At 47.1% G+C, this 24,374-nt stretch overlaps 1 protein-coding gene across 1 annotated transcript; it reads left to right on the forward strand.

Annotated features, from left to right (window-relative positions):
- Window positions 1–750: 750 nt before the first annotated feature.
- Catsper3 (cation channel sperm associated 3) lies at window positions 751–22,134 on the forward strand. Its single transcript, XM_027409760.2, has 8 exons — window positions 751–851; window positions 5,021–5,174; window positions 9,866–10,105; window positions 17,796–17,978; window positions 18,685–18,825; window positions 20,101–20,220; window positions 21,002–21,156; window positions 22,035–22,134. Exons 1-8 carry the CDS (start codon window positions 751–753, stop codon window positions 22,132–22,134), a joined length of 1,194 nt encoding a protein of 397 aa, XP_027265561.2.
- Window positions 22,135–24,374: the final 2,240 nt, after the last annotated feature.

Genomic DNA, 24,374 nt, shown 5'->3' on the forward strand with positions numbered 1-24,374 from the left:
GGGTTGGGGGGGGGAGTTGCCTCTATTTATGCATCCATGGGAAAGCAATGATTCCTGCTGGGTAGACTTTCCAGTGTTGCCTTTGGGAGGGAACTTCCACGCTCCTGTGTGTAACCCCTTATCTGTGCTATGTAAGTAAGCCCAGTAAACTCCTTGATTCCCTGGGAGTGAACTTTTATGCAATCCTCTCCAGATTTGCCCTTGGGACCTTAGAAATTTTTTACATGTTCCTCAGGAAAGGAGTTTTGGTAGCCATATCCCAAACCTCCAAATAGCAAGACCTGGGATAACTTCTCTGCCTTCCCTGGGTTTTGAGTCCACTGCCTCAACCATTGCAATCTTCCTTTCTGTCTAGGTGTCTCTGGTGCTAACTCTGGGTGTGTTCTGTCCCTTAGAAACTCAGAAAGCTTAATTTTTCCTCATCTTGTCCCTCAACTTGTCTTGCTGACTTATAAAAGGCCTTTTCCAGGGTGGGCACATCCCAAGGGAAGTAAATCTACATCTCTACCTCTATTGCTAGGGACTCATCCTCTGTGAGACACTCCCCACCTCAGAAGAAGGACTTGCAAGTGGATGAGCCCACAGTCAGGCCTCCCTCTCAGGCTGTAACTGCTGGGATGCAGAAGAGTGACCTCATAAAGCAGAGAACCCTTCCCAGGGTCCCTCTGCTGCTTCTTAGAATCCAGGTGCCAAGGAAATCCTTAGGCAGAGGCTTTTGGTTGTATGATTAAAAACAAGAAAATTTGGGAAATGTCTCAATACTTTCACCACAACCCCCCGGTAAGAGTTGCGTCCAGCTCACTGTTTGGTACTGCGTCAGAGGCACTGTACGCAAGATTCAAGAAAATTAAGTAAGTACCCTTTACCTCCATGGTTAGAAACGGTGTGAAGAGTAGCGTGTAGCCTGGGGACACGGCACCTGAACTGTCCCAGCCTCTTCTACGGGTGCTTGTCTGCACCCTGAGAGAGGAGAGCATGCCTCAGATATGCTGGTTCCCCTGGAGGGTGAGGTTGGCACATATGCTGTTCACCTGGAGTCTGTATTTGACTTGTGTCCATCTATTAACGTATTAGATAATTTGAAGGCTTTTCCCTTTCTTTTGCTACAGGACCTATTTCAAATCATATAATGAAAATTACATGTTTTGTTATAGGTCAAAGTCTGTAGCAGGCTTTCTCAGACTGCCAGCCCTCAAATCACGACAGAGACTTACTATTACTTGTGAATGCTCGGCCTTAGCTTCTGCTTGTTCCACCAGCTCTTATAACTAGCATTAACCTGTCCTCTTCACCTGCGTTTTGCCTCAGGGATTCTTACCTTTCTTTCATTCATTCTGTATGTCCTACTCTGTGTCTGACTGGCTGGTGGCTGGCTGGCCCCAGGTCTTTCTCTCTCTTTCTCCCTCATCTCTCTTCCCTTCTCCCCTGGAGCCTAGATTATTCCTCCTACTTATTCTCTCAACCTGCCAGTCCTGCCTGTCCCTCTACTGTCTAGCTAGTTCAGCCTTTATTGGACCAATCAGATGCCTTAGACAGGCAGCAACACATCTTTACATCGTTAAACAAATGCAACACATCTTTATATCATTAAAGTAGTATTCCACAACATTTCCCCCTTTTTGTCTAAATAAAAGGGAGGTTTTAGCTTTAACATAATAAAACTATATACAATAAGAACAATTATCAAGTAAAAATTGCATTTACAATATCCAGTCCATTTGTATTTGTCAAATTCAGAGAAAATACTCCATTATTTATCCTATCCTGATGAGCCCAAAGTTTTGTATCTAGTTTACCTTCAATCATAACTAAGGAATACTGTAACTATCTAGTCTCCAACTCCATCAAAGACCCCAGAAGGATATAATATTACCTGAGTAAACAGGAAATGCAGTGTAAACCACTTCAAAAACTATAAAAGTGATACAGACATCTGGCTTCATGGACAGTCACTCAAGGTTCCTTTGCAACATTGGGGCATTCATCTTTGGTCTACAGGCCTAGAATATCTGGAAAATTTTTCTATATAGCGGGAATTTTGAAGTACTGTTCTGCCTTGATTTGGCAAAGTTTGGCCGTCTTTTTCCTTTGTGCCCTGCTTGTCCAGTTTGGACGGTATACTGTCAGCAGTCAAGGCAAGTACAATATCTTGCCCAAATGGCTGTCTTTGCCACAGTGGAAGCAAACTCCATATGGAGGTTCTTTGATGCCTGTCATCCTTTTATGGAATGGATTGGTGCTGGCAGGAGCAGACATGTCTCATTGCCATGAAAAGCCCTACCTGTGTTATTAAACATCTTAAATCTCTGAAGCATTTGAAGAGCATCTATCTCTAAAATATATGTTTAAACTTATAAACAAACATAACATGACTACAAGTTTGGTTATTATAGATGACTAGCTACTAACTTGCATTTCTTAATTATAAATTACATTGTAAATGAGCTGCATAAATACAATACCCCAAACAAGAGTAGAAGTATACATACAGTATAACAAAAATAGCTTTAAATTTTTTTTCAATATACCAAATCCATACCATGGGGATTATTTTTTTTATTTATTATGTATACAGTATTCTGTCTGCATGTCTATCTGCACGCCAGAAGAGGGCACCAAATCTCATAATGGATGGCTGTGAGCCACCATGTGGTTGCTGGGAATTGAACTCAGGACCTCTGGAAGAGCAGTCAGTGCTCTTAACCTCTGAGCCGTCTCTCCAGCCACACTGTGGGGATTTTTACCTTTCTTTCACTATATGTGTCCTACTCCGTGTCTGGCTAGCTGATAGCTGCCTGGCTGTCCGGCCCTGGGTATCTCCCTCTCTTTCTCCTCTCATTCTCCCTCTCTCCATCCTACTTATCTACTGTTTCTCTCTGCCCACCAGCTCCGCCTATCCCTCTGCTGCTTAGCTATTGGCTACTCAGCTTTTTGTTAGATCAGTCAGGTGCCTTAGGCAGGCAGGGTGAAACAGCAACACATCTTTACATAGTTAAACAAGTGCAGCACAGACAAATGTAACACACCTTTACATAGTTAAAGTCATATTCCACAACACAGACAAATGTAACACGCCTTCTTCACACAGTTAAAGTCATATTCCACAACACAGACAAATGTAACACGCCTTCACACAGTTAAAGTCATATTCCACAACACAGACAAATGTAACACGCCTTCACACAGTTAAAATCATATTCCACAACACAGACAAATGTAACACGCCTTCACACAGTTAAAATCATATTCCACAACAAGAGTTGTGGATTTTTTCTGTACATGTGTTATGTGAGTGCCAGCATGCATGTATGTGCCCCACCTGCATGGGTGGAACCCACAGAGGCCAGAGGGGCTTCAGCTCCCAAGATGAAGACCTTACCATGTTGTAGATTCAAGGTATCTTCCTGCCTCAGCCTCCTGAGTAGGCTTGAGGCCTCAGGTGCAGGCTGTCATAAGTGAATTCCCTCTCCTCTCCTCTCCTCCCCTCCTTTCCCATCCCCTCCCTTCCCTTTTCCTCCCCTCCCCTCCCCCTTCCCTCTCCCTCTCTCTGTATTTACCTGTAAGAGAATGTATTCATTTGTTATAGAGAGTAGGAAAAATATACCACTCTTTTAAAAAATCTTTTGCGGGGAGGTGGTGGAGCACGCCTTTAATCTCAGCACTTGGGAGGCAAAGGCAGGTGGATCTCTGAGTTGGAGTCCAGCCTGGTCTACAAGAGCTAGTTCCAGGACAGTCTCCAAAGCCACAGAGAAACCCTGTCTTGAAAACCAACCAAACAAACAAATCTTTTGAGGCATAGGTGGAAGAAGAGCGCCTGGGCCCCGCAGCTCAGCAGACGCTCGAAAGGTTGCTCTTGCTCTTGATGGATCTCCACTTACTGGGTGAGGTCTTTTTGGATGAGTGAGTTTCCATCTTGTTTTGTTTTTGTGTTGTGTTCTCCACCAGATCATAACCACTTTTCGAAGCCATGAAAAAATGCATAGGTATACTTTAGGATCAGTATTTCATGGTATGATATTCCATAGTTTACTTAACCAGTCTTTTAAAATTAAAAAAAAAATGTGTGTGTTCATATATGTAAGGGCGTGTGGCTGCCCTGACACCTTTGTGAAGGTTGGAGGACAACTTGTGGGGTCTACCGTGTGGGCTTGGCGATAAGTGTGTTTGTCTCCTGAACCTCTCACCAGCCTGTAGCCAGTCCTTTCTGTTAGATCTTAAAATTGTTTGCAAGTTCTCGTCACTATAAATAACCCTGGGATACATGTGCTAAACTAAGTCACTGTGTACATTTCAGGTTGTTTTCTTTTGGGCTAGAGTCTGGGGAAGAGGACATGGACAGTTCTGTTTTATTTGCTTATTTTTGTGTTTTTTTTAAAAATAAAAGCTGATCAATATAGGTGTTCCTGTTCCTTAAGAAGAATGTCCCATCACATTCTACTTTTGCAGTCATGAAATATTATCACCTGGAAGTTTTGACTGATTTTTATAATCAAAAAACTTAAAGGTATTACTTTGTATCTACCTGATACCATTTGTACTGTCATTATTGAATGTGTGTCCCTTTTCTCTTAGGGTGTCTAACTTTATCATAGATTGTGTGTGTGTGTGTGTGTGTGTGTGTGTGTGTGTGTGTATTTACAAGTCAATGATATATATCATCTAATGTGTGTGTGTGTATTTACAAGTCAGATATCATTTAATGTGTGTGTATGTGTGCTTACAAGTCAGTGATATCATTTTGGGTGTGTGTGTGTACACTGGTTTTTCCTATGAGATATGTCCCCGTGTCCCTGGTGTTTACTGACAGTAGTCACTTGTGGATGATTTGTTAAGGAAGTGGAGATGGTGATTCCTTGGTCTGGGAAGTAGTGACAATTCTTCTTCAGGAGTCCAGGGAGAGGGTGGTGATGGGCTTTTCTGAGCAGCACCCAGTTACAGGGTCAGTCATCATCAGGGGTGCAGTTGAGTGAGAACTGAGCTGTTCTGTGGTAACCATGCCTCTCATCTGCCCTTTTGACAGGAGGAAGGATGTTGAGTGCCAGGCATTCTTCAGGAAGGTCTTAAAGAACCCTTTGTTCCAGCTTCTCATGATCAGCACCATCACCTCCAATGCCTTTTTTATGGTCTTGGGGACTGATTACAACATAAGGTACAAACTGTTCCGACTCTTTGAGGTGAGCACACGGATGCTTTTTATTCTACTTGGCTTGTTTTTTTTTCTGAAAATGTTAAAAAACATTCCACAGGCATTTTGCTGCAAGAAAATTTCTGTAGCAACAATTTAAAAGACCTTTGACCTCCACAGTAGCATCAGATAGGGGCAGAAGTGGTGGTGGTGGTATGCCTGGCAATCCCCCTGAACCCTCTCTTACTATACACAGGGAAACTAGAGGTCATATCCAAGACTCATGGGCAGCATTTCCAATGAATCTAGTGTCAGTCCCTGTGGGGAGGAAGCAGAGGGGCACCAGGGAAAAATGTGCTGGGCTGAGGTGAGGCCAGCTATCCAAAGCAAGAATTGTGCTACCTACACCAGTCGTGAGTACAGAAGTCCCCAGTCACCTCCAAAGGGGCTGGGGCAATCCAGGACTGAGGAGAACTGGCTGGGAAGGAACCCTCCAAAGGACTGTCAGGCACTTAGGAGAATGGGAGTAAGATTTAGCAAGCTGGAGACATAGAGACTGAAAAAAAGACAGGGTTCAGATAAATCAGGAGGAAATAGAATTCAAACAGCCCCCCCAAATGAAGGTCCTGCATTTTAGGACAAAAGCTCAATGGAGTTAGAGCAAACTTTCTTAAAGGTTAGGAAATGAATTTAGGATGAAAAGCACAATAGGAAAGGTCGAGGTAAAACACCACACATTAGTGTAAGAAAACAGAGTAAGGAATCTGATCTAGAGGTAATGAAACCCACTGTAAGGATAAGCCTACAAAATCAGATAAACATGATCACATCTAACCCTGGAGCAAAGCAATGTTCAGGAGGACGTTGTAGGTGTAGGAAGGAGCAGAAACAAAGTGAAGAAACTCAGAAAACAACTGGAAATCAAATAAAACCATTTCAAACAAAGGCTAAAGTAGAACAAACAGTTAAATACAACAGACCGTAGCTTGAATTAAATCGAGGAATTAAAAAAAACTCATTAGAAATGGAAGTGATGGAAAATGCTGAGTGATTCAGTTGATACATTAGAAAGAAATGACAGCATGTCACCCGCCTCAACTATGGAGAAGCAATTGATCTGGGCATTGAGCATCAACAAGAAACCAGCAGATGCCATGTACCTGTTATGAAAGGAAGCTATGCAGCCTTGCTTGGGATAAAATTGAATATGTTCGAGCTTTTAGAACCAGCTGCCTACTGCCAGGAGACAGGGAGGAGAGGAAGGACACACTACAGAATGTAGACTGGAGTGTTCTTCAGTCACACTACTTGGATTAAAATATTATTTGTGTGTATCTCTGTATGTAAGTATCTGTGCATGCCAATACCCATGGTGGCCAGAAGAGGGCTTCAGATCCCCTGGGTCTGGAGAAACAGGTGGTTCTGAGCCACCTGATGTGGAAAATGAACTCAGGTCCTCTGCAAGTGTTCCATTTCACAGCACTTGGAGTCCTTACCAGATAATCTGCAAGGAATTAAAAAAATGGGGGATTTAAAAAAATTAATGGTAAATACCAAATTATTTGGGGACTATAGACATAGATTTCTATTATCAAGAGCCAAATCTTAATAAAAGAAAGTTGAAATAACTGCCTATATTTTAACTGATCACAATGGAAAATAAAATCACAAAGCAATGGCAAGAGAAACTCATGGAGATCAAAGAGCCCACTATCGAACAATGAATGGGTCCTTGAAGAAACCAAGGAGGAGATAAGGACATTCCTCGAGTCTAATGAAATGAAAACACAACACATCAAACCCATGGTATAAATGGAAGAATTCCTAAGAGGAAAAGCTACTGCTCTAAGTGCCTGTGTTACATAATTGGATGGGCTAGTAAGATGGTTCACTGGGTGAAGGTGCTTGCCCTACGAGCCTGGGATCACAGAAAGGTGGATGGAGTGGACCAGTGCCTTGACTCTCCTAGGTGCTGTGGCTGTGACCAAACCCCCAACACAAATCTTTTTAAAATGGTGAAAGAAATTAGGTTCCAGATTACTTATTGACACAACTCAGGGAGCTGGAAAAACAATAAACCAAACCTAAAATTAGCAAATGGGAGAAATAATTACCATCAGGATGGAAATTTGTGAAATAAAAACGAATAAAACAAGATAAAGAATCAAAGAGTTGCTTCCTTGAAAAGACAGAAAAGATTAGAAAACCTGTAGGGTCAAACCAGAGAAAGGGGGCCCAAAATAGTGAAATAAGGAGGAAAAAGGAGCCATTACAATGGATCATAGTTATGTCAAAATCAAACCAAACCAATGTGCTCTACTCCTACCAAAATGTTGTAGGTTAGCGAATGAAGGTTCCTACTGCTAAGCCTGATGACCTGAGTTTAGCCTTCCATGTGGAAGAGAGAACTGGCTCCGTCCAACAAGTTGTTCTCTGACAACCACATGCTCACTGTGCCTACATACACACACACACACACACACACACACACACACACACACATACACACACACACACACACACACACACACAATGCAAACCAGTTGTTTGCATATGTAATTCCAGCATTCCTACTCTAAGTTGGGAGGTGGCTGGAGCACCCTGGGCTAGCCTGGGGTTTGAAGTGCCACAGAAACAGGGGACTTTGCCTCAACAAAGTAAAAGGAAAGAACCAGAGGCTTGAAAATTGTCCTCTGACCTTACCTCCACAAGTGGGCCCTGGCATGCATGTGGTAGCACACACACACACACACACACACACACACACACACACACACACACCCTGGAACACATCATCCAGACACACCCTAATAATAAGCTAATGAGGGACCGGCACTGTGCTTCAGGAGTAGAAGTCATCCCTAGTGTGCACAGGCCCTGGGTTTGATCCCTAACATCTAGAAAGGAAGGGAGAAGAGGGATAGGACAGGAGGGGACAGGAGGTGACAGAAGGAAGACAGGAAGGGGACAGGAGGAGGACAGGAAGGGGATAGGAGGGGACAGGAGGGGACAGGAGGAAGAGAAGAAAGTAATGAGTTGCATTGTTGGAGGAAGAGCAACAGGATAAATGAAACCAAAAACAGGAGAAGGAAACAGTAAAACTAAAAGCAGAAATGAATGAAATAGAAAACAGATTTAATTGTAGGCACCAGGAGAGCGACCACAAAGCCCAGGTGCCTGCTGCCCAGCCTGATGACCCGAGTGTGATCCCCAGAAACCAGGTGGTGGAAGGAGAGAACTGACTTTAGCAAGTTGTCCTCTGACCTCTACACGTAGCCCTGTGGCACCTGCCGGTGTCCTTGCACACACATGTGTACAGACTAAATAAATCGATTGGGATAAAAGAAATTGGAAAGCCTAACTTTAAAAAGAAAATCTGATAACTAATGCCAGCACATTGGAAAACCCGGCTGGAACAATTTTCCAGAAAAGAATTTACAAAACTGACTCTCTGTAAGAAAATAAAAGCCTTCAAACTTTGAACATCCATCACATGGTCTTACCAACTAGAAAGTATTACACTGAAATTCTATGCCCACCCCCTTGAAAACCAGGCTAATCTGGACTGAAGGTTTTGCACACACTTGGGAGGGTTGTCTAATTCTAGACATAAAACTCCTCTGATTACTACATACATGGGCATCTCAGCCCCACCCACGACCTCAGGGAGCTAATTCAGCCTTCATGCCCAACAGTAGACAAGGGCAGTGTGAAGAAGGCGGGAAACTGCACCCAGGGTCATGAAATCTGTTACAGACTTTCAGAGTTCCAGGAAACCATACAAACACCCGAAAAAGAGAATAACCATTGCAACCACTTTCCCAAAAATGCACTCCTTTACCTCACCGAAAGCTCACCCAAAGACCTGCATTGACCCAGGTGCTGTTTGAAACTTGGGGCTTCTCGGATATCTCTCCTGGTGCATCCCTGTGTCAATGGCAAACCCACCCGCTATGCAAAACTCCTCTCACACTTCTTGCCTGGGTGACTGTCACCTCCCTGCCTCCCAAGTTGCTCCTGCCAGCTCCTCTGACGTCTCTTCTACTGTACAGAGGCTGAGGTCCTCTCTCTCCCCAGCTCAAAGTTTCCCCACACTGGGATCTGTCTTAATCATTCATTTCCACTTTTACCTAAAACTGGGCTTTTCAGTCCCGAGTGAATGAGTATTAGATGATTATCAAGATGACAAACGGACTTTGATGAAGAGGAAAATCTTAGATGTTTCTAAAAGGACCCCCTGGCAATCGTAGAGGGAGCAATTGTAGGCACAGGAGAAGTATTTGGAGGAGATGGTTCAAATAATATAAAAGGGAGAAAAAAAAGCAGAATGTCCTTCAAAAACAGGTGACTTTAGCTGACTGATCTTCATGTATGATGAAGGTAACGGATTAAATATATTTGTATATTTTTCTTTAAAAGCATATATATTCAGGATGACTGGGAAACTCTTGTGACTTTCTCTTAGGGAATAGTTATGTCAGGTAGACTGCAATGTTGAATATTGACCAGGACCTGTATGTGTAGCCCTTTGCTGCCCACTGCCAGCTCCAATGTCTTTCGTCTAGGCTTAGCACCACAGACAAGGAAGCCTCAGATGGGCATGGGATCCAGGCTCAATATGAGCACTAGGGGCTCTGTCTGGGGTTTTCCACACCCGATTGGGTGGTCTCAGCAGGGAGAGGGCTGGGACTATGGGTCTCTGCATTTGTTTTGATCTCTTAACTCCTGTGACCCCTGCAGATCTCAGAGATTCTCTTTGTCTCCATCTATGCCTGCGAGTTCTTCATGAAGGTCTATGTGGAGCCCATTAAATACTGGAGGGATGGCTATAACCTACTGGATGTGGTCATTATCCTTATTATCTTGATACGGTATTCCCTCCGAAAGATCAAGGGAAGACATTACAGATACCTTCACATTGCTGATGGTATACAGTCTCTGAGAATCCTCAAGCTTATCTCCTACAGCAGAGGCATTAGGGTGAGTGCCCGTGTGTGCCCGTGTGCGTGTGCGTGTGTGTGTGTGTGTGGGGGGGGAGGAGATAATGGCTAGTTGGGCAGTGATAGTGCATGCCTTTAATCCCAGAACTCGGGAGGCAGAGGCAGGTGGATCTCTATGAGTTCGAGGCTAGCCTGGTCTACAGAGAGTGAGTTCCAGGACAGCCAGGGCTACCCTGAGAAACCCTGTCTTGACAAACCAAAAAACAGAAGCTCACTTAGAGAGGAGACAGAGAGAAAAGCAAATGCAATCTTGAGAAAACCAAGGAACGGCCAGGTCAGGAAAGTCCACACTGAGGAGGCAGCCTTGAGAAACCAAGTATTAGCAAAGAAACTGAGGCAAAGATGTGTAACAAGAGGTTGTTAGCAACGTCAGAAAGGCTAGTCACTCAAGAGAAGGGAAGAAAACAGTCCATGGTGAGGGACAGGAAGTACAGACACCAATTCCCAGAAGCCTGGCCTGGCACGGGAGAGGAGTGAGGCCTGGGCACACACATATATGTGCAGGCGTGTGACTACGTAAGGAATGAGTGGCTGTGGGGGTATGTCAGGGGGAGAGCTCACATTTAGGGCCCAGGCAACCTGACTGGACAGGTAGACAGTAACCCAGAAAAGCCTCTTCTTGGAGAGCGGATACCTGGGCAAACAGGCTCAGGAGGCATGGCTGTAGGATGGGTTGAGTATGAGTCAGTCTTGAGGCCTGTTCCGAAATGTTCTGGAGAATGTTCAGGAAGACTTCGGGAATGGTGCTTCCAGAGTGGTCTTACCAACACGAGGAGACCTTCCCCATCAAAAGAGAGTGACAGCCAGTGGTCAAAGCCACCCGAGCACTGGTGAGTCCTGGCTCACAGCACCTGCACCATATGAAAGGCATGGCTCATGTTGGCCTGAACAGCCAGACACAGCTTTCAGAGCTGGGCCCTGATGTTTCATTATTTTTTTTTGCCTGTACATTTGTATGTGCACTTTGTTTGTGCCTGGTGCCTGTGGAGATCAGAAGATCCCCTAGAGCTGGAGTTACAGAAGGTTGAGAGACACCATGTGGGTTCTGGGACCTGAGCCTGGGTCTCCTGTAAGAGCAGCCTGTGCTCAACTCCTACACCATTTCTCCAGACCGGAGCCTTGACATTTAACTGCAAGTAGCCTTGTGCCTCAACAATGAAACTAGTCATGCTTTCTTACTGGTTTCAAGACCAAGATGATATTGGTAAAGATTAACCTGCCGTATGGTCAGACAAATTAGCAGGAGGTAACACTCAAGTTATTATTTCTTTGGTTTTTGATTTGTTTGAGACAGGGTTTCTCTGTGTAGCCCAGGCTGTCCTGGAACTCTCTCTTGTAGACCAGGCTGGCCTCAAACTCAGAGATCTGCTTATCTCTGCCTTCCATAAGTGCTGGGATTAAAGGCCTGAGCTGCCCAGATTGCCAACTGAAGTCTAAAGGAGCCCCTAACAGATGAGCAAACTCAGTACTCAAAGCTAGTTCTTGGTTCCTGACCCCTAATCATTGAAATGTCAATGCCTCCACCTCATGGCTGCGTGTCTGTTACACAGAGACAGTTCCTTGGTTTTTCACACAGAGTTCTGCCAGATGAGCACCCAGCTATCGGGGCTCCATGGCCTCTGCTCACTGCATTCCAGCCTGGAACTGCCCCTCCCTGCTCCTGCTGCCTAGGCCTCAAGTCCTTTCCCCACATCCAAGGTGCTGTGGAGGATGCTTCCTAGGTGTGTCCTGGGCCCGGCCACCTGTTCTGCTTGGAGGCACCCAGAATGCCCCAGGGCTAAGAGGATAACAATGGATTTAGAGCCCCAGAAGCTAAACTAGTCCTAAGAATTGAGTCTCCTAGCAACTGGGAATTCAAAAGCAGATGCTGCTTTCTGGCTAGACCACAGAAGTCAAAAGACCAGGGCTTCAGAGACGAGGCCCCTCCAGACTGAGTTTCTGCATCAATCCTAACCACTGGAAGCTGGAGCCTGGTGGGCTTGAGCTTGAAGAATGTGGCCTTAAGCAGCTATCAGGGTCCTTGCAGAGCACATGACCTTTTTTCCTTTGGCTGCCATTCTCCAGGCTGCTCAGTTGTGACCTCAGGTGCCACTGGTCTGTGGGCTGGCTCAGAGGTAGGAACCCCAAAGAGCCCCTTCCTGAGCCCTGTGTAGGTTCTACTGCTGAGCACTCTGGCTTTCTGCCTCCACTGATCTTACACGTGTGCCATGGCCACGGTGCTCAGGGTCTCCCACTTTCTTAGGCCTTGTGTGTTAGTTGGCTCTCTGTAACTGTCACCAAATTACTTGAGAGAACAATTTAAAGGAAAGAATTCATTATGTGGCACATCCATGCAAGGCTCCAGGGATGGATCTGTCCCGGGAAACTGAGGGAATGAAGAGAACACAAACAACACAGACAGACAAGCAGACAGACATACTGCGAGCTCAGATGGATACAGACAGACACACAGACAGATAAGCAGGAGTCAGCATACTGCGAGCTTAGATGGACACAGACAGACAGACAAGCAGGAGTCAGCATACTGCAAGTTCAGATGGAGACAGAAACTCAGCTACCCACCCCACGCTCAGTGTGTGGGTGCTACAGAGGTAAACAGAGTGGCATGGTTGTTACACACAGCAGGACAGCAGTGAAGTCACTGCACACAGATAAACAAGGAGGCATGTGCACAGCTGGACCAAGGGGCTGGTCTAGCTAATCCCAACAGGAGCAGTCTCCATGGGCAAGCAGCTTTCACCTGTGAACACCCCTGGAAGGGCAGAGAGCTGTGGTGGGCACTTCCTGCACACACTGTCAGCATCCGCACTCGGACAGAGGGAGGCTTTGCCATTCCTCCACTAGCCTGAGGTGCTGGCACCCTGGACAGGGCTCTGCTCAGTCAACAGCACACATTTCCCCCCATTCCACTTAGGGTCCTCTGTTCTCTACAGTTTTGGTTAATGATTTTATTGTCCTTTGTTCTGTTGGCCAGCATGTGGCAGGGGTACTCACCTCAGGTGTCCAGCAGAGGGTACTAGCCTCGGTTGTCCTGTGTGTGGAGGAGGTGTGGGTGATATATTGTTTATGACCTAATAAAGTAAGCTAAAGATCAGAAAAGCAAAGCAGCCAGGCCAGTAGCTCTCACTTCTATCTCAGATCGAAACGGGTGATCCCGTCTCTGCCAAACCTTAGACTGCAATCTCCTCAGTTTCTGTCTCCTTCGGCCTTATATTCCTCTTTCCACCCAGCCATGTCACTCCTGTCTCTACCTCCCTAGTGCCGGGATTAAAGGGCTGTGATCCCAAGTGCTGAGATCACTATGTGTGAGCTCTGTTTCTCTTTTAGATTGAATCAATTTTGTGTAGCTCAGTGTGGCCTTGAACTTACAGAGATCTGACTGCCTCTGTCTCCCTGCATGAGTCCTGGGATTAAAGGTGTGTGCCACTACCACCTGGCCTCTATGGCTAGCTAGTATGGCTGCTGGGACTAACGGTGTGTATCACCGCTGCCCGGCTCTATGGCATTTTAATCTCCAGTTTCTTTATTAGATCATAACTATCACCACAGGAGGGTACTCTCCTTGGTTGCTCAGTGTCTGGTCGAAGTACTCATTTCATTTGTCTAGCATGTGCTGGGGGCTCTCACCCCATGGCGGACAGAAAGCAGAGGGAGGAGTACAGGAAGGGGCTGGGGCAACATCCCTGAGTATGTGCTCGACTGCCCTCAGCTGTGCTCCACCCCCTCCTCCTCCCCAGCAAACACTATCATATTGTACTGTGTGGAGACCAACCACTTCCAAAAAGCCAGTCAACTGGTTATCGAGCCCGAGTACATGAGGCTTTGGGAGGCAGTTCATAATAGCTTTGAGGAAGTTCCATCTCTCCCTAGCAGGGAGACAGGCAATTATTAAAACCTCAGTTTTTTCCAAATGAATCTGAAAACACTGCTGTGATTTCCCCAGGGGGAGTTAGGGCAGTGTATTTCTCTGAGATGACCTTCCCACCCAAGCTGCCTTCCTAGTGCTCAGGGCCACTGGTGACTGGAGGTAGTGGCATGGGGGAATGGGTTTAGCAGTCACTCCTCACTCTGCCATTGTATTGTGACCAGGACAAACTGGTCCTCTAAGTCTCCGAATCTTCACCCCAGTACTAGCCACCTATTTGAAATTATCTGTGTCTTAGTCACTGTTCTGTCGCTGTGAAGAGACGCCATGACCAAGGCAACTCTTACAAAGGAAAGCATTTAATTGGGGGTTCGCTTACAGTTTCAGAGGGTTAGACAGGCCCAGCAGGCAGAGTGATGGAGAAGTAGTTGAGAATTACAGCCTGATCTTCAGGCAAAAACAGAGACTGGGCCTGGCATGAGCTTTTGAAACCTCAAAGCCCACCCCCAGTGACACACTTCCTCCAACAAGACCACACCTCTAATCCTTCTAATCCTTTCAAATAGTGCCACTCCTTGGTGGCTAAGCATTCAAGTATAGGAGTTTATTGGGAGCTTTCTTCTTCAAACTACTGCAGTCCGCTTCCTGGCTCACATAGGCTTGTTGCTATATCATAATACAAAGATGTATTCACTACAACTCCCAAAGTCCCCAGAGTCTGTCACAGTGTCAACACTGTTTAAAAGTCCAAAGTTCAAAGTGTCTCTTGAGACTCCTGGCATTCTCTTAACCGTAACCCCCTGTAAAATCAAAAAGCAGATCACATACTGCCAATACACTTTGGCACAGCACATACATTACCATTCCAAAAGGGAGGGAAGAGAACACAGTGAGGAGACACTGGACCAAAGCAAGACCTAAAACCAACCTGGCCAACTCCGAACTCTGCAACCGCATATCAGATGTCAAAGGGCTCTCAAGCCTTCAACTCCTTTCAGCTTTGTTGACTGCAACACACTTTTCTCTCTTGACCTGATCCACTCACTCTTAGCAGCTCTCCTCAGCAGGGATCCCACAACTCTGGCTTCTCCAACATCTTGGGGTCTCCAAGGCAATCCAGGCTTCACCTTTACATCTTTACACAATGCCCTTTCTGGGCCTCCATGCAGGGACACCCCTGACACATGCCTGGCCTCAGCAGCTTTCCTTGCCAGAGAGGGAAAGTCCACAACCTCTTTCTTGTGTCCTTGACTCTAAAGCAGAGCCGCATGGCCGAAGCTGCCAACTTTTTCCTGCTTGCTGGGTCTAGAACAAAGGTTGTTCCTGCTTGCTGGTCCTTGTTCAAATGCGTCTTCACCAGCTCTCTGTTTTCCATGGTTTTCTTCACTGCCTAATATTGGCTGTCCTGGAACTTGCTCTGTCGACCAGTCTGGTCTTGAACTCAGAAGTCTTTTAATTACATATTCACCAGCTTTCTGTTTTAGATGGTTTCATTTTCTGCGTAAGCTTTACTTTAGTTCATTTTCACATGTTGGAAGCTTAGCTAGCTGGGGTCTTGCCCTGGGGTTGTCACTCCCTTATTCCTTTAGCGTCGGGCAAACTTTTAATCTCCTTGAGCACAGGAGTTGGCGCCTTTACTCTTCCTGGTGCTCCTTCCCCCTCAAACTGCACATTTTGTATTTCTCCTTTCCCTACTTGCTCCTTGTGGCATAAGTGACCATTTGTGACCATTAGTAACCATGTGACAGTCAATAATAGGCTGTCATTAATCTAATCGCCTCTATCCCCTACCCTTACTCTTTCCCTTTAAGTTAGTCTCAGGCAAATTTTTAGGACAAAGTAAAAAAGCAGCCATATTTGCAAAAATATTAAAATAACGGGCTCTGGGCCACTTACTAATATTCTTTCCCTCTGGGACTTCTTGAGCTGGGCCCCCATAGATCAGATCACCCTCAGCACTGTCTTCCATGCTCCCACTAGGATGGCCTATTAAGCCCTACTTAAAGTAGTAGGTACATTAAGCCCTACTTAAAGTGTCCAACCACTTTTCTAGTACAAAGTCTCCAAGTTTTCCACGTGCCTCCCAAAAAAACCAGTGTGGTCAGGCCTGTCGCAGCAATGCCCCAGACCCTGGTACCAACTCCTGTCTTTTTTTTCTCTTTTCTTTTTTGGGTTTTCGGGACAGGGCTTCTCTGTGTAGCCCTGGCTGTCTCTCTCTGTAGACCAGGCTGGCTTCAAACTCAGGGATCTGTCTGCTTCTGTCCCTTACGTGCCCCACCAGCACCTGGCATCAACTTCTGTCTTAGTCAATACTGTGAAGAGACACGATGACCAAGGCATCGTTTTTGTTATTTATAAATGTGTTATATTTTATTTTAACTGACACATAGAACATAAACAAGTGCGTATAATGCTGGGATAATATGTGATCTGTTAATATATATGTAAAATGTTCATACCAAGACACAGTTATATATCTCCGCAATCAGATCATAAAAATATTGAATATTCACTATTCTTCCTTCTCGATTTTAGAGAGACATAGTACATTACTACAATCTCTAGTAATTCTACAGAATAGCATCATATCCAAATTACTTATTATGTAATTGCAACTCAGTACTCATTGGCTAATGTTCTCTCTACCCTCCATTTCCTCCTACTCTCACTAGCACCTGGGAATCCCCACTCTTCCCTCCATTTCTATGATATTATGTTTTTTTTTTACTTTATTTTATTTATTTTTTACATTCCAATCCCAGTTCCCCCTCCCTCCTTACCTCTCACCCCTCTGCCCCAATCTGCTCTGTGGAGAGGGTAGGGCCTCCTCTAACAAGTCTACTGGGCTGGCAGCCTCTTATTAGCCAATGAGAGTAATACGTATTCACAGTGTGCAGAATGGTTATTCCACAGCAGGATAGTCCCTTATCATCATGGTGGGACCATGGCAACAGGGACAGCAGGCATGGTGCTGGACGAACAATTGTTCTTTGGGCAGAAAGAGAGACTGGACTTGGTGTGGGCTTTTGAAACCACAAAGTACAACTCAGTGACACACTTCCTCCAACAAGGCCACACCTCCTAATCCTTGTAATCCTTACAAATAGTGCCACCCCCTGGTGACTAAGCATCACATATAAGAGTTTATAAGGGCCTTTCTTATTCAAAGCACTACAGACTGTGAAAGCATCCTTAGTAGGTCAATGTTAGTGAGGCACATACTCGGTGCACGTCTCAGCATGGTAACTGAACAATAAATTTACGGAGCACACCAGAGATAGACAAGGGAGTTACCCATTTTACAGGAGGGAGATGAAGGTCATAAGATGGGGAGTTGCCTGTGAGGTAAGGCCCAGAAAAAAATGGGGAGCCATTGTCCTCTTGGCCCTCTCTGTCATCAGGTACATGCTGGTGTCCCTGTCCCTCCTGGGCCTGGGGGGAAGAACGTTTGGTGCTGGCTCTCAGCAGAAAAGCACAAATGCAATATTCAGGGATGACCACAGATTCAGAGAGGTCACTGGGGCAGATGGCAAGGTGACCCATACTTGATACAGTGTGTGCAGTCCGCCCATTATATAGGGTGGATGCCACCGTGTCACTGATGCAGCCCTTTGTCTGGGCACAATCCTGATCATTCATTCATTCATTCATTCATTCATTCATTCATTCAGCTGACACTTACTGAGCACCTGCCATGTGTCAGGCATGGCCCGAGATCCTGAGGACAGCTGTAAACTGGGTAGGCTGGACCGCGTGCTCTGGCTTGGCCAGGAGCTCTTGCCAGCTTCAGCACCCTCTCTTGCAGACTCTCATCACTGCTGTGGGGCAGACGGTCTACACGGTAGCCTCTGTGCTGACGCTCCTCTTCGTCCTCATGTTCATCTTTGCCATCCTGGGGTTCTGCCTATTTGGAACTCCAGAGAAGGGCGACCTGGATAACTGGGGGAACCTGGCTTCAGCTTTCTTCACTCTCTTCAGTCTGGCTACGGTACTGTGTTTGGGAACTGTGGTGAGGGTGGATCCTGGAGAGGGACTGTCTAGGAGGGGTGGGCGTGTGGACTCAGGGCCTCTTTTGGGACCTTCCCCACCTTCAGGTGCTTATTAGTGGGCACAGGAAGCTGGGGTTGGCATGCTGGGGCTAGTCAGAGGCCAGTGGTTCCATTTCTGTCTCTAGTCCTGCGATTTTATAAATAATTTCATGTATTGCACAGGGTAATAAAACTTGCTAGAATTCTCAAATGATACTTAATTTGGATTAACCTTAAGTTATAAACGAAGCCCACAGCATACTGTTTTTTTTTTTTTTAAATAAACTGTCACAGATCCACCCAGAATAAGCAAAGCCCAACTCTCAAAGTCTAGACTTTTGAATTATTATATAAAGAGTGGCATTTAAAGAAACTGTTTTGCTTTTATTTTTTTCCAAAGATGGGCCTGGAAATAGGCTGTGCATCTTAGAGGAAAGTGTGAGGTCTTGAGAGTAGAGAGTCCCTTAGGCACGCTGGCTTGCAGCTAGTGGCACGCTGCATTTCCGCGTGTAGATGACAGCCGGTGGTTGGGGAGGCACCCAAGGGCTGACGTGGAGACTGAATTGGCAACCACCTCAGAGGGTTTGGCGCTCCTCTGGCATAGGTGACATAGAAACCTACGCTTCGGGGTCTGGGTGCTCATTATGGTCTGCCTTGCCTGACCAGGTCGATGGCTGGACGAACCTGCAGGAGCAGCTGGACAAGCGGAAGTTTACTGTGAGCCGGGCGTTCACCATCATCTTCATCCTGCTTGCTTCCTTCATCTTCCTCAACATGTTTGTGGGTGTGATGATCATGCACACAGAGGTGAGGCTGTGCCTGCAGTGTGGGCATACATGTGCAAGCGTGCCCGTGTGTTAGGTGTGGCACGTAGGTGATGGGGAATGTACTACTGTGTGTTTATCTTATTGATTATTGAATAAAATACTTCTTGGCCAATGACTAGGATTCTCTTCTGTTAGCTCAGTCTCAATTATCATACACCTATATATTTTATAAGACTTATCTTATCGGACGCCTTATTGGCATCCCTCCTAGCTGGTGGATCACATCGTGCTGCTGGAGCAGGAGCCGAGGGGAAAAGAGAGGGCCCTTCCTGTTTCTCTTTCGCTTAAATATGAGTCTCCTTGCTATATCACTTCCTGCCTGGATCAGCACTTCTCTACTACATTTCCCAGAATCCTCTTTGACTCCTAGTTCCGTCTAACTTGCTGTCTCATTGGCCAAACAATATTTTATTCAATAATCAATAAGATAAACATACACAGTAGTACATTCCCCATCACGTAGGGGCATGGGCCAGGTTTCTTAGACAAGCTGGTCTTGTGTTTTTCTTATGAAGTGATGTAGAGTAGTCAGATGGCTCCTCTCATGTGTACCTGACTCTTCTCTGTTACCATAAATCTTCCCGCCAAAAACCGCCCGAGTTCCATCGCCACATGTGCGCTTTACGTCAGCCGCCCGCCTGAGTTAGGGCCCCAAGTGGTGCACAGAGACTTGTATTAGGTACAAATGCTGCTTGGCCAATGACTACGATTCTCATCTGTTAGCTCAGTCTTATTTATCATAAATCTGTATATTTTATAAGACTTATCTGACGCCTTCCATTGGCGTCTCCCTTGCTGGTGGATCACATGGTGAATCTGGAGGGGAAAAGGGGGCACTTCCTGGTTGTCCTTCCTTAAATATGAGTCTCCCTGCTATGTCACTTCCTGCCTGGATCACCACTTCTTACTACATTTCCCAGAATCCTCCTCAACTCCTAGTCCTGCCTAACTTGCTGCCTCATTGGCCAAACAGTACTTTATTTATCATCCAGTAAGACAAACACATGCACAGAAGCACTTCCCCCATCACTTCTCCTTAAGTTTATCACCTCATGATAGGGCCAGGGGGCCAGTGGAGTGTAGGAAGTCATTGCATATGCAGGTGGCAGCTTGGGTTGGGAGCTGGTCCTATGTGTGTGTGGGGCTTTCTGCCAGGGCCTGAGCTTTAGGGAAAGCTAGACAAGGAGGAAGACTGGGAATGGAAAGGGTGCAGAAGAGGGACCACCATCTTGACTTGTACATTCTGCCTTGCTAGGACTCCATCAAAAAGTTTCAGCGGGAGCTGATGGCGGAGAGGCACGTGACGCTTATGGAGGAGAAGCAGATGATTCTGAGGAACCAGCAAGAGGCAGTCAACAGGCTGATGAACACACAGGCAGGTGTCCCCACTGGAGAGGTGACAGACAGACAGACAGACAGACAGACAGACAGCAGAATAGCCAAGAGGAAGAACTTTGGACTCAGGTAGAGGTTAGGTGGGCTCAGGCACATGTGGCTTTAGGTGAGGCAAGGCCTCTTTCCCCTGCAGCTGCGAGAGCCATGCTTCTCTCTCTGTTTTGTGTGTCTCCCTCAACAATTTGCACTGTTGAGTACTGTGGTTGGGTCTAATGCTCCCTTCTTGGTGAATGGCTCTCTTCTGTGGGTCCTTTGTGCTGGAGTGTCTTCCTGATGCTCCTCTGGTACCAGGCAGCTCGACCCAAGACCACTGGGTGGGTAAGGATGGACTGCTGTGTTGAGGGTGCCCACTCAACCTCATCCCCCACACCCCTAAGACCAGGGCAAGAATAAGCGCAATGGGCTGGAAGTCTACCAAGTCTGGTACCACCCTGTGGGCTGCACTCTTCTGTCTCGTGTTCTTGGTCTAACTTGGGGACCCTAATGGGTCCCTCATCTGTTAGAGTGTCTCTCCTGAGATGGAGATGCCTGCCAGTCTAGCTATGCCCAAGGTTTGTTCAGGGTTGGAGGAGATCACACAGAATCACCCCTAGACAGTCTCTTGTTCCTTTACGCCTTTGGCCTCACACCAGGGATGGTGTCCATGAGACTGTTTCATTCTTACAGGGTCAGGATGATCTTGGGACCCACAGGGGTCTCAGGTCTCTGGAGCTTGGCTGCTCTTGTCGTCATTGATCTCTCATTGCTTCCCTCTCTAGAAGAGTGGAGGAGGCAAGAACTTCACTGAGCTGGTGGAGGAATTCAAGAAGACCCTACGGCACACGGACCCCATGGTCCTGGATGATTTTGGCAGTAGCCTTCCCTTCATCGATGTCTACTTCTCCACCCTGGACAACCAGGACATTGTTGTCCAGAAGTGAGTGACTGGTTCCCAAGGCTTCTTAAAGGCCAGGGCATCCTGTAGATCCCAGGAGATTGAAGGGTTGGTGTCTAAGGTGCAGGGTGGATGGGTACACAAAGGCCCTTCCTGGAAGTGCAGGATCCCATGTATGCCTGGGCCCTGGGCTGGGGTGTGTGTGGGTCTGTGGTGGAAGGGACTCTGCCCTGTTGGCCCTCCCAACTCTTTCATTTGTATCCAGGTGTTAGCCTCCTCCATCCCTTCAGGTCCCTGCTCACTAACACTTTCTGTGGAGCAGGGAATGCGTGTGGGGAAGCTAGCTTGGCTTTGCTACCATCTTCCCGTGTGTCTTTGAGCAAGTTTCTGTCCTTTTCCTACCTGTCACTCAAGGAGCCACTGGCCCAGTTAAATGGGGTCTGACCCAGGTCTTATTCTCAGTGCAAGACAGCTGGGGTTTTGGCTGGCAGCTGAAGAGCTGAGGAGAATTGGGAGCTGGTGTTGAGTTCCGAGCAGAGCAGGCATCAGAAGCCTGACTTCTCTGTGAAATCTCTCTGGAAGCCTCAGGGTCTAGGGTGACTGGAAAGGAGGGGACCAGGGAGCACCCTTGTTGGGTCCAAAACCAGGCCCAGGTACTGTTTAGGTACCACCGTACCATTCCTACTTGCAGAGTCCAGGGCTTGTTGTGGACATGACCCATGAGGTAAATTAACTTATGTCAGGGCCTCCAGCAGAGCGACAGATCCAGGGTTCCAGCCTGCCTGAAGCCTTTGTTCGCTCCTGACCCCACACATACCTAGTGGGTATGGTGACTTCACAGGTGCCAGTGTGTGGTTTGTGGGGACAGGTGGTATGGAGCCTGCCTTCTCCTCAGGTCCCCATCCTGCTTTTCTCTCCAGGCTTCAGGAACTGTACTATGAGATTGTGAATGTGCTGTGTCTGATGCTTGAAGACTTGCCCAAGAAGATGTCATCCCATAGCTCCGAATTCATGAATTAGAGGTATTTGGGCATATGTGGCCTCGAGGCTGTGGCAGGTCCATTAAACACAGGCCTTCAGAGGCGGCTTCTCCAACTCATTATAGTGTTGATGTTGGCAAGACCCACCTTTGGGGGACAGGCCTGGGTAAGTGCTCATGAAAGTCGATTCCCCAGGACCTCAGGAGCGGGAAGATGGGGGTTCACCATCGCCCTGGCTTATGACTGCAGCCTGCAGCTTCTCTAGACGGGACAGCAAGGGCTCACTGAGCTCCTGGGGAGTTGCCTGAAGACCACAGCCAACAAGAGTGCCACCAGCCCTGTCACTCACGGCCCTCCTCATGACCCCCGAAGGCTGACCTGTGCAGGTGCCCGACTCTGACAGAGACCCTCAGCTGTAGAGTCTCTTCTTTGGAAGTCCATGTTAATTTTCCCTGGGGTTCATGCCAGGGCCTGTGGTGTGACCAGGAAGGTTGCATCATGGAGTTCTGCCTAGGGGAGCTGCTTACTGGCCACCTCACATGTTACATCTCCTGGAATCTGGCCCTTCAGACTTCTTCCCTCCTGTGGTTGGTTAAGACTCTTTATTTAGATGGTGGCACTTTGTTTCACTACTGGCCGAATGTCTCTTGGAGGTGAGAAAGTGCTAGCCCTACCATGTACAGTCACAAGAGAGAGCCGTCTGGATCTCCAGGGCAGGCCAGGGCAGCAGGACCTCTTACTCTAGAATGGCCAGCTCAGTCCTGGTAGTGTCCACTTTCTCTCCATTGCCATAGTCAATGCCTGAGGCCTGTCACCTAGGCTGTGTCACCTTAAACAGAGAGAGAAGTAGGTTCTGAGAAAAGCTGTGGAGGGAGACTGATACCCACCACTGGGTACCGAAGGCCCCACTATAAACTGAAGCCAAGACAAAGAAATAGAGGAGGTATATTGTCTAGGCAGTGGTTCTCAACTGTGAGCCTCGACCCTTTTGAGGGGGTGGGATGACCCTTTTACAGCAGTCGCCTAAGATCATCCTGCATACCAGATACTTACAATACGATTCATAATAGTAGCAAAATTATAGTTATGAAGCAGTAATGAAAATAATTTTATGGTTGGGGGTCACCACAACCTGAGGAACTGTGGATTAAAGGGTCACAGCGTCAGGAGGTTTGAGAATCACTGTTGTAGAAATAGGGCTCCATGATTGGCCAATGGACTTTGGCTTGAGTTGTGGTGCCCTGAGGCCAGGGGACAAGGACAGGAAAAGGAACCTTTCCTCGTGGCCTCATTTGTACATGGACAGTGCTCAGTGAGCTATATCATGTGCTGAGGGTTCGGTGATGGAAGCTGAGTCTTCCCTTGACAGTCATCTAGCCAGTTTCACGTTCAAAGGCAAAGACCTTCTTCTGAGGGTCTCGGCGCCTTTCCATGTGCAAACACTCATCTTCTAAGGGCATGGTAGGAACAATACGAGCAACGGGAAGGAGAAATCACTAGCGAGGCTGTGACACTTTGCCCTCTGTGGAGGGCCTGTGTGTGCTGGGTGCCTGTCTGTCTTCTGGGTGGAAGGACTTTGTGCTGATGCTTAGGTAAATTGAGTGTCTCTGTCCCTGTGGCGGGAGGAGAAGCTTGGGGTTTTAGTGCCAGTGAGAAGCTGGAAGCGGCTGTGCTGAGAGCAGCCTAATCTTTAAGCAGGGTAGGAAGGTCCCAGGTAGTGGCTGCAGTTCAGGCCTAGGGCAAAGCAGGCAACTGTTAATTGCTGGCCCTAAATGTCCCCCTAGCACAAGGAACATGCAAATCATCCACATGCTTGGGTTAGGAACTTGGGAATTTCCCAGGCATTTTGATGTGAAGTAAGAGATGGGAAGCCCACCCGGGGTAGGCCACAGGCTTCAGAGTCAGGAGCCTGGGGTGAGTGTCTGCTCCTCTGAAGCCCTGGTTCGTCCTCTCACAGTGTGATGAAACTGATGGTTATAAGGACCAAATTGAACACATGTAAGAGAGTAAGAAATGTTGCCAGCCCAGGCCTTGGTGCTTCCTGGTGCCCGGCCTCCTCTGCCCTGAGCTTGGTGGACTGGAGGAAGCTGAGCAGAGCAGAGGGCTTGAGCCTATGCAGGGCCCTGTGTGAATGCCTCTCCTGATAGAACTGGTTCCAAATGTCAAAGCAGAAGGTCAAATCTGGAGATCCCCGTCCCAGGTCCAGAAGGGAGCCCAGGTGCACAGGTTCCCGGATGTGGGGTGTACTAGCAAGCCACCTTTAGGGACAAGAAGGCTTTG

The sequence above is a fragment of the Cricetulus griseus genome, chromosome 3 (assembly GCF_003668045.3).
Source record: "Cricetulus griseus strain 17A/GY chromosome 3, alternate assembly CriGri-PICRH-1.0, whole genome shotgun sequence".
Classification (NCBI taxonomy): Eukaryota; Metazoa; Chordata; class Mammalia; order Rodentia; family Cricetidae; genus Cricetulus; species Cricetulus griseus.

What these genes read in the sequence shown, in the direction of transcription:
- Catsper3 (XM_027409760.2), top strand. Translation starts at nt 751, where the DNA reads ATGTCTCAATACTTTCACCACAACCCCCCGGTAAGAGTTGCGTCCAGC. An exon ending in CCTACAGCAGAGGCATTAGG is followed by an intron (nt 10,106 to 17,795) that starts GTGAGTGCCCGT and finishes CCTCTCTTGCAG; the next exon opens with ACTCTCATCACTGCTGTGGG. An exon ending in CTCTCTTCAGTCTGGCTACG is followed by an intron (nt 17,979 to 18,684) that starts GTACTGTGTTTG and finishes TTGCCTGACCAG; the next exon opens with GTCGATGGCTGGACGAACCT.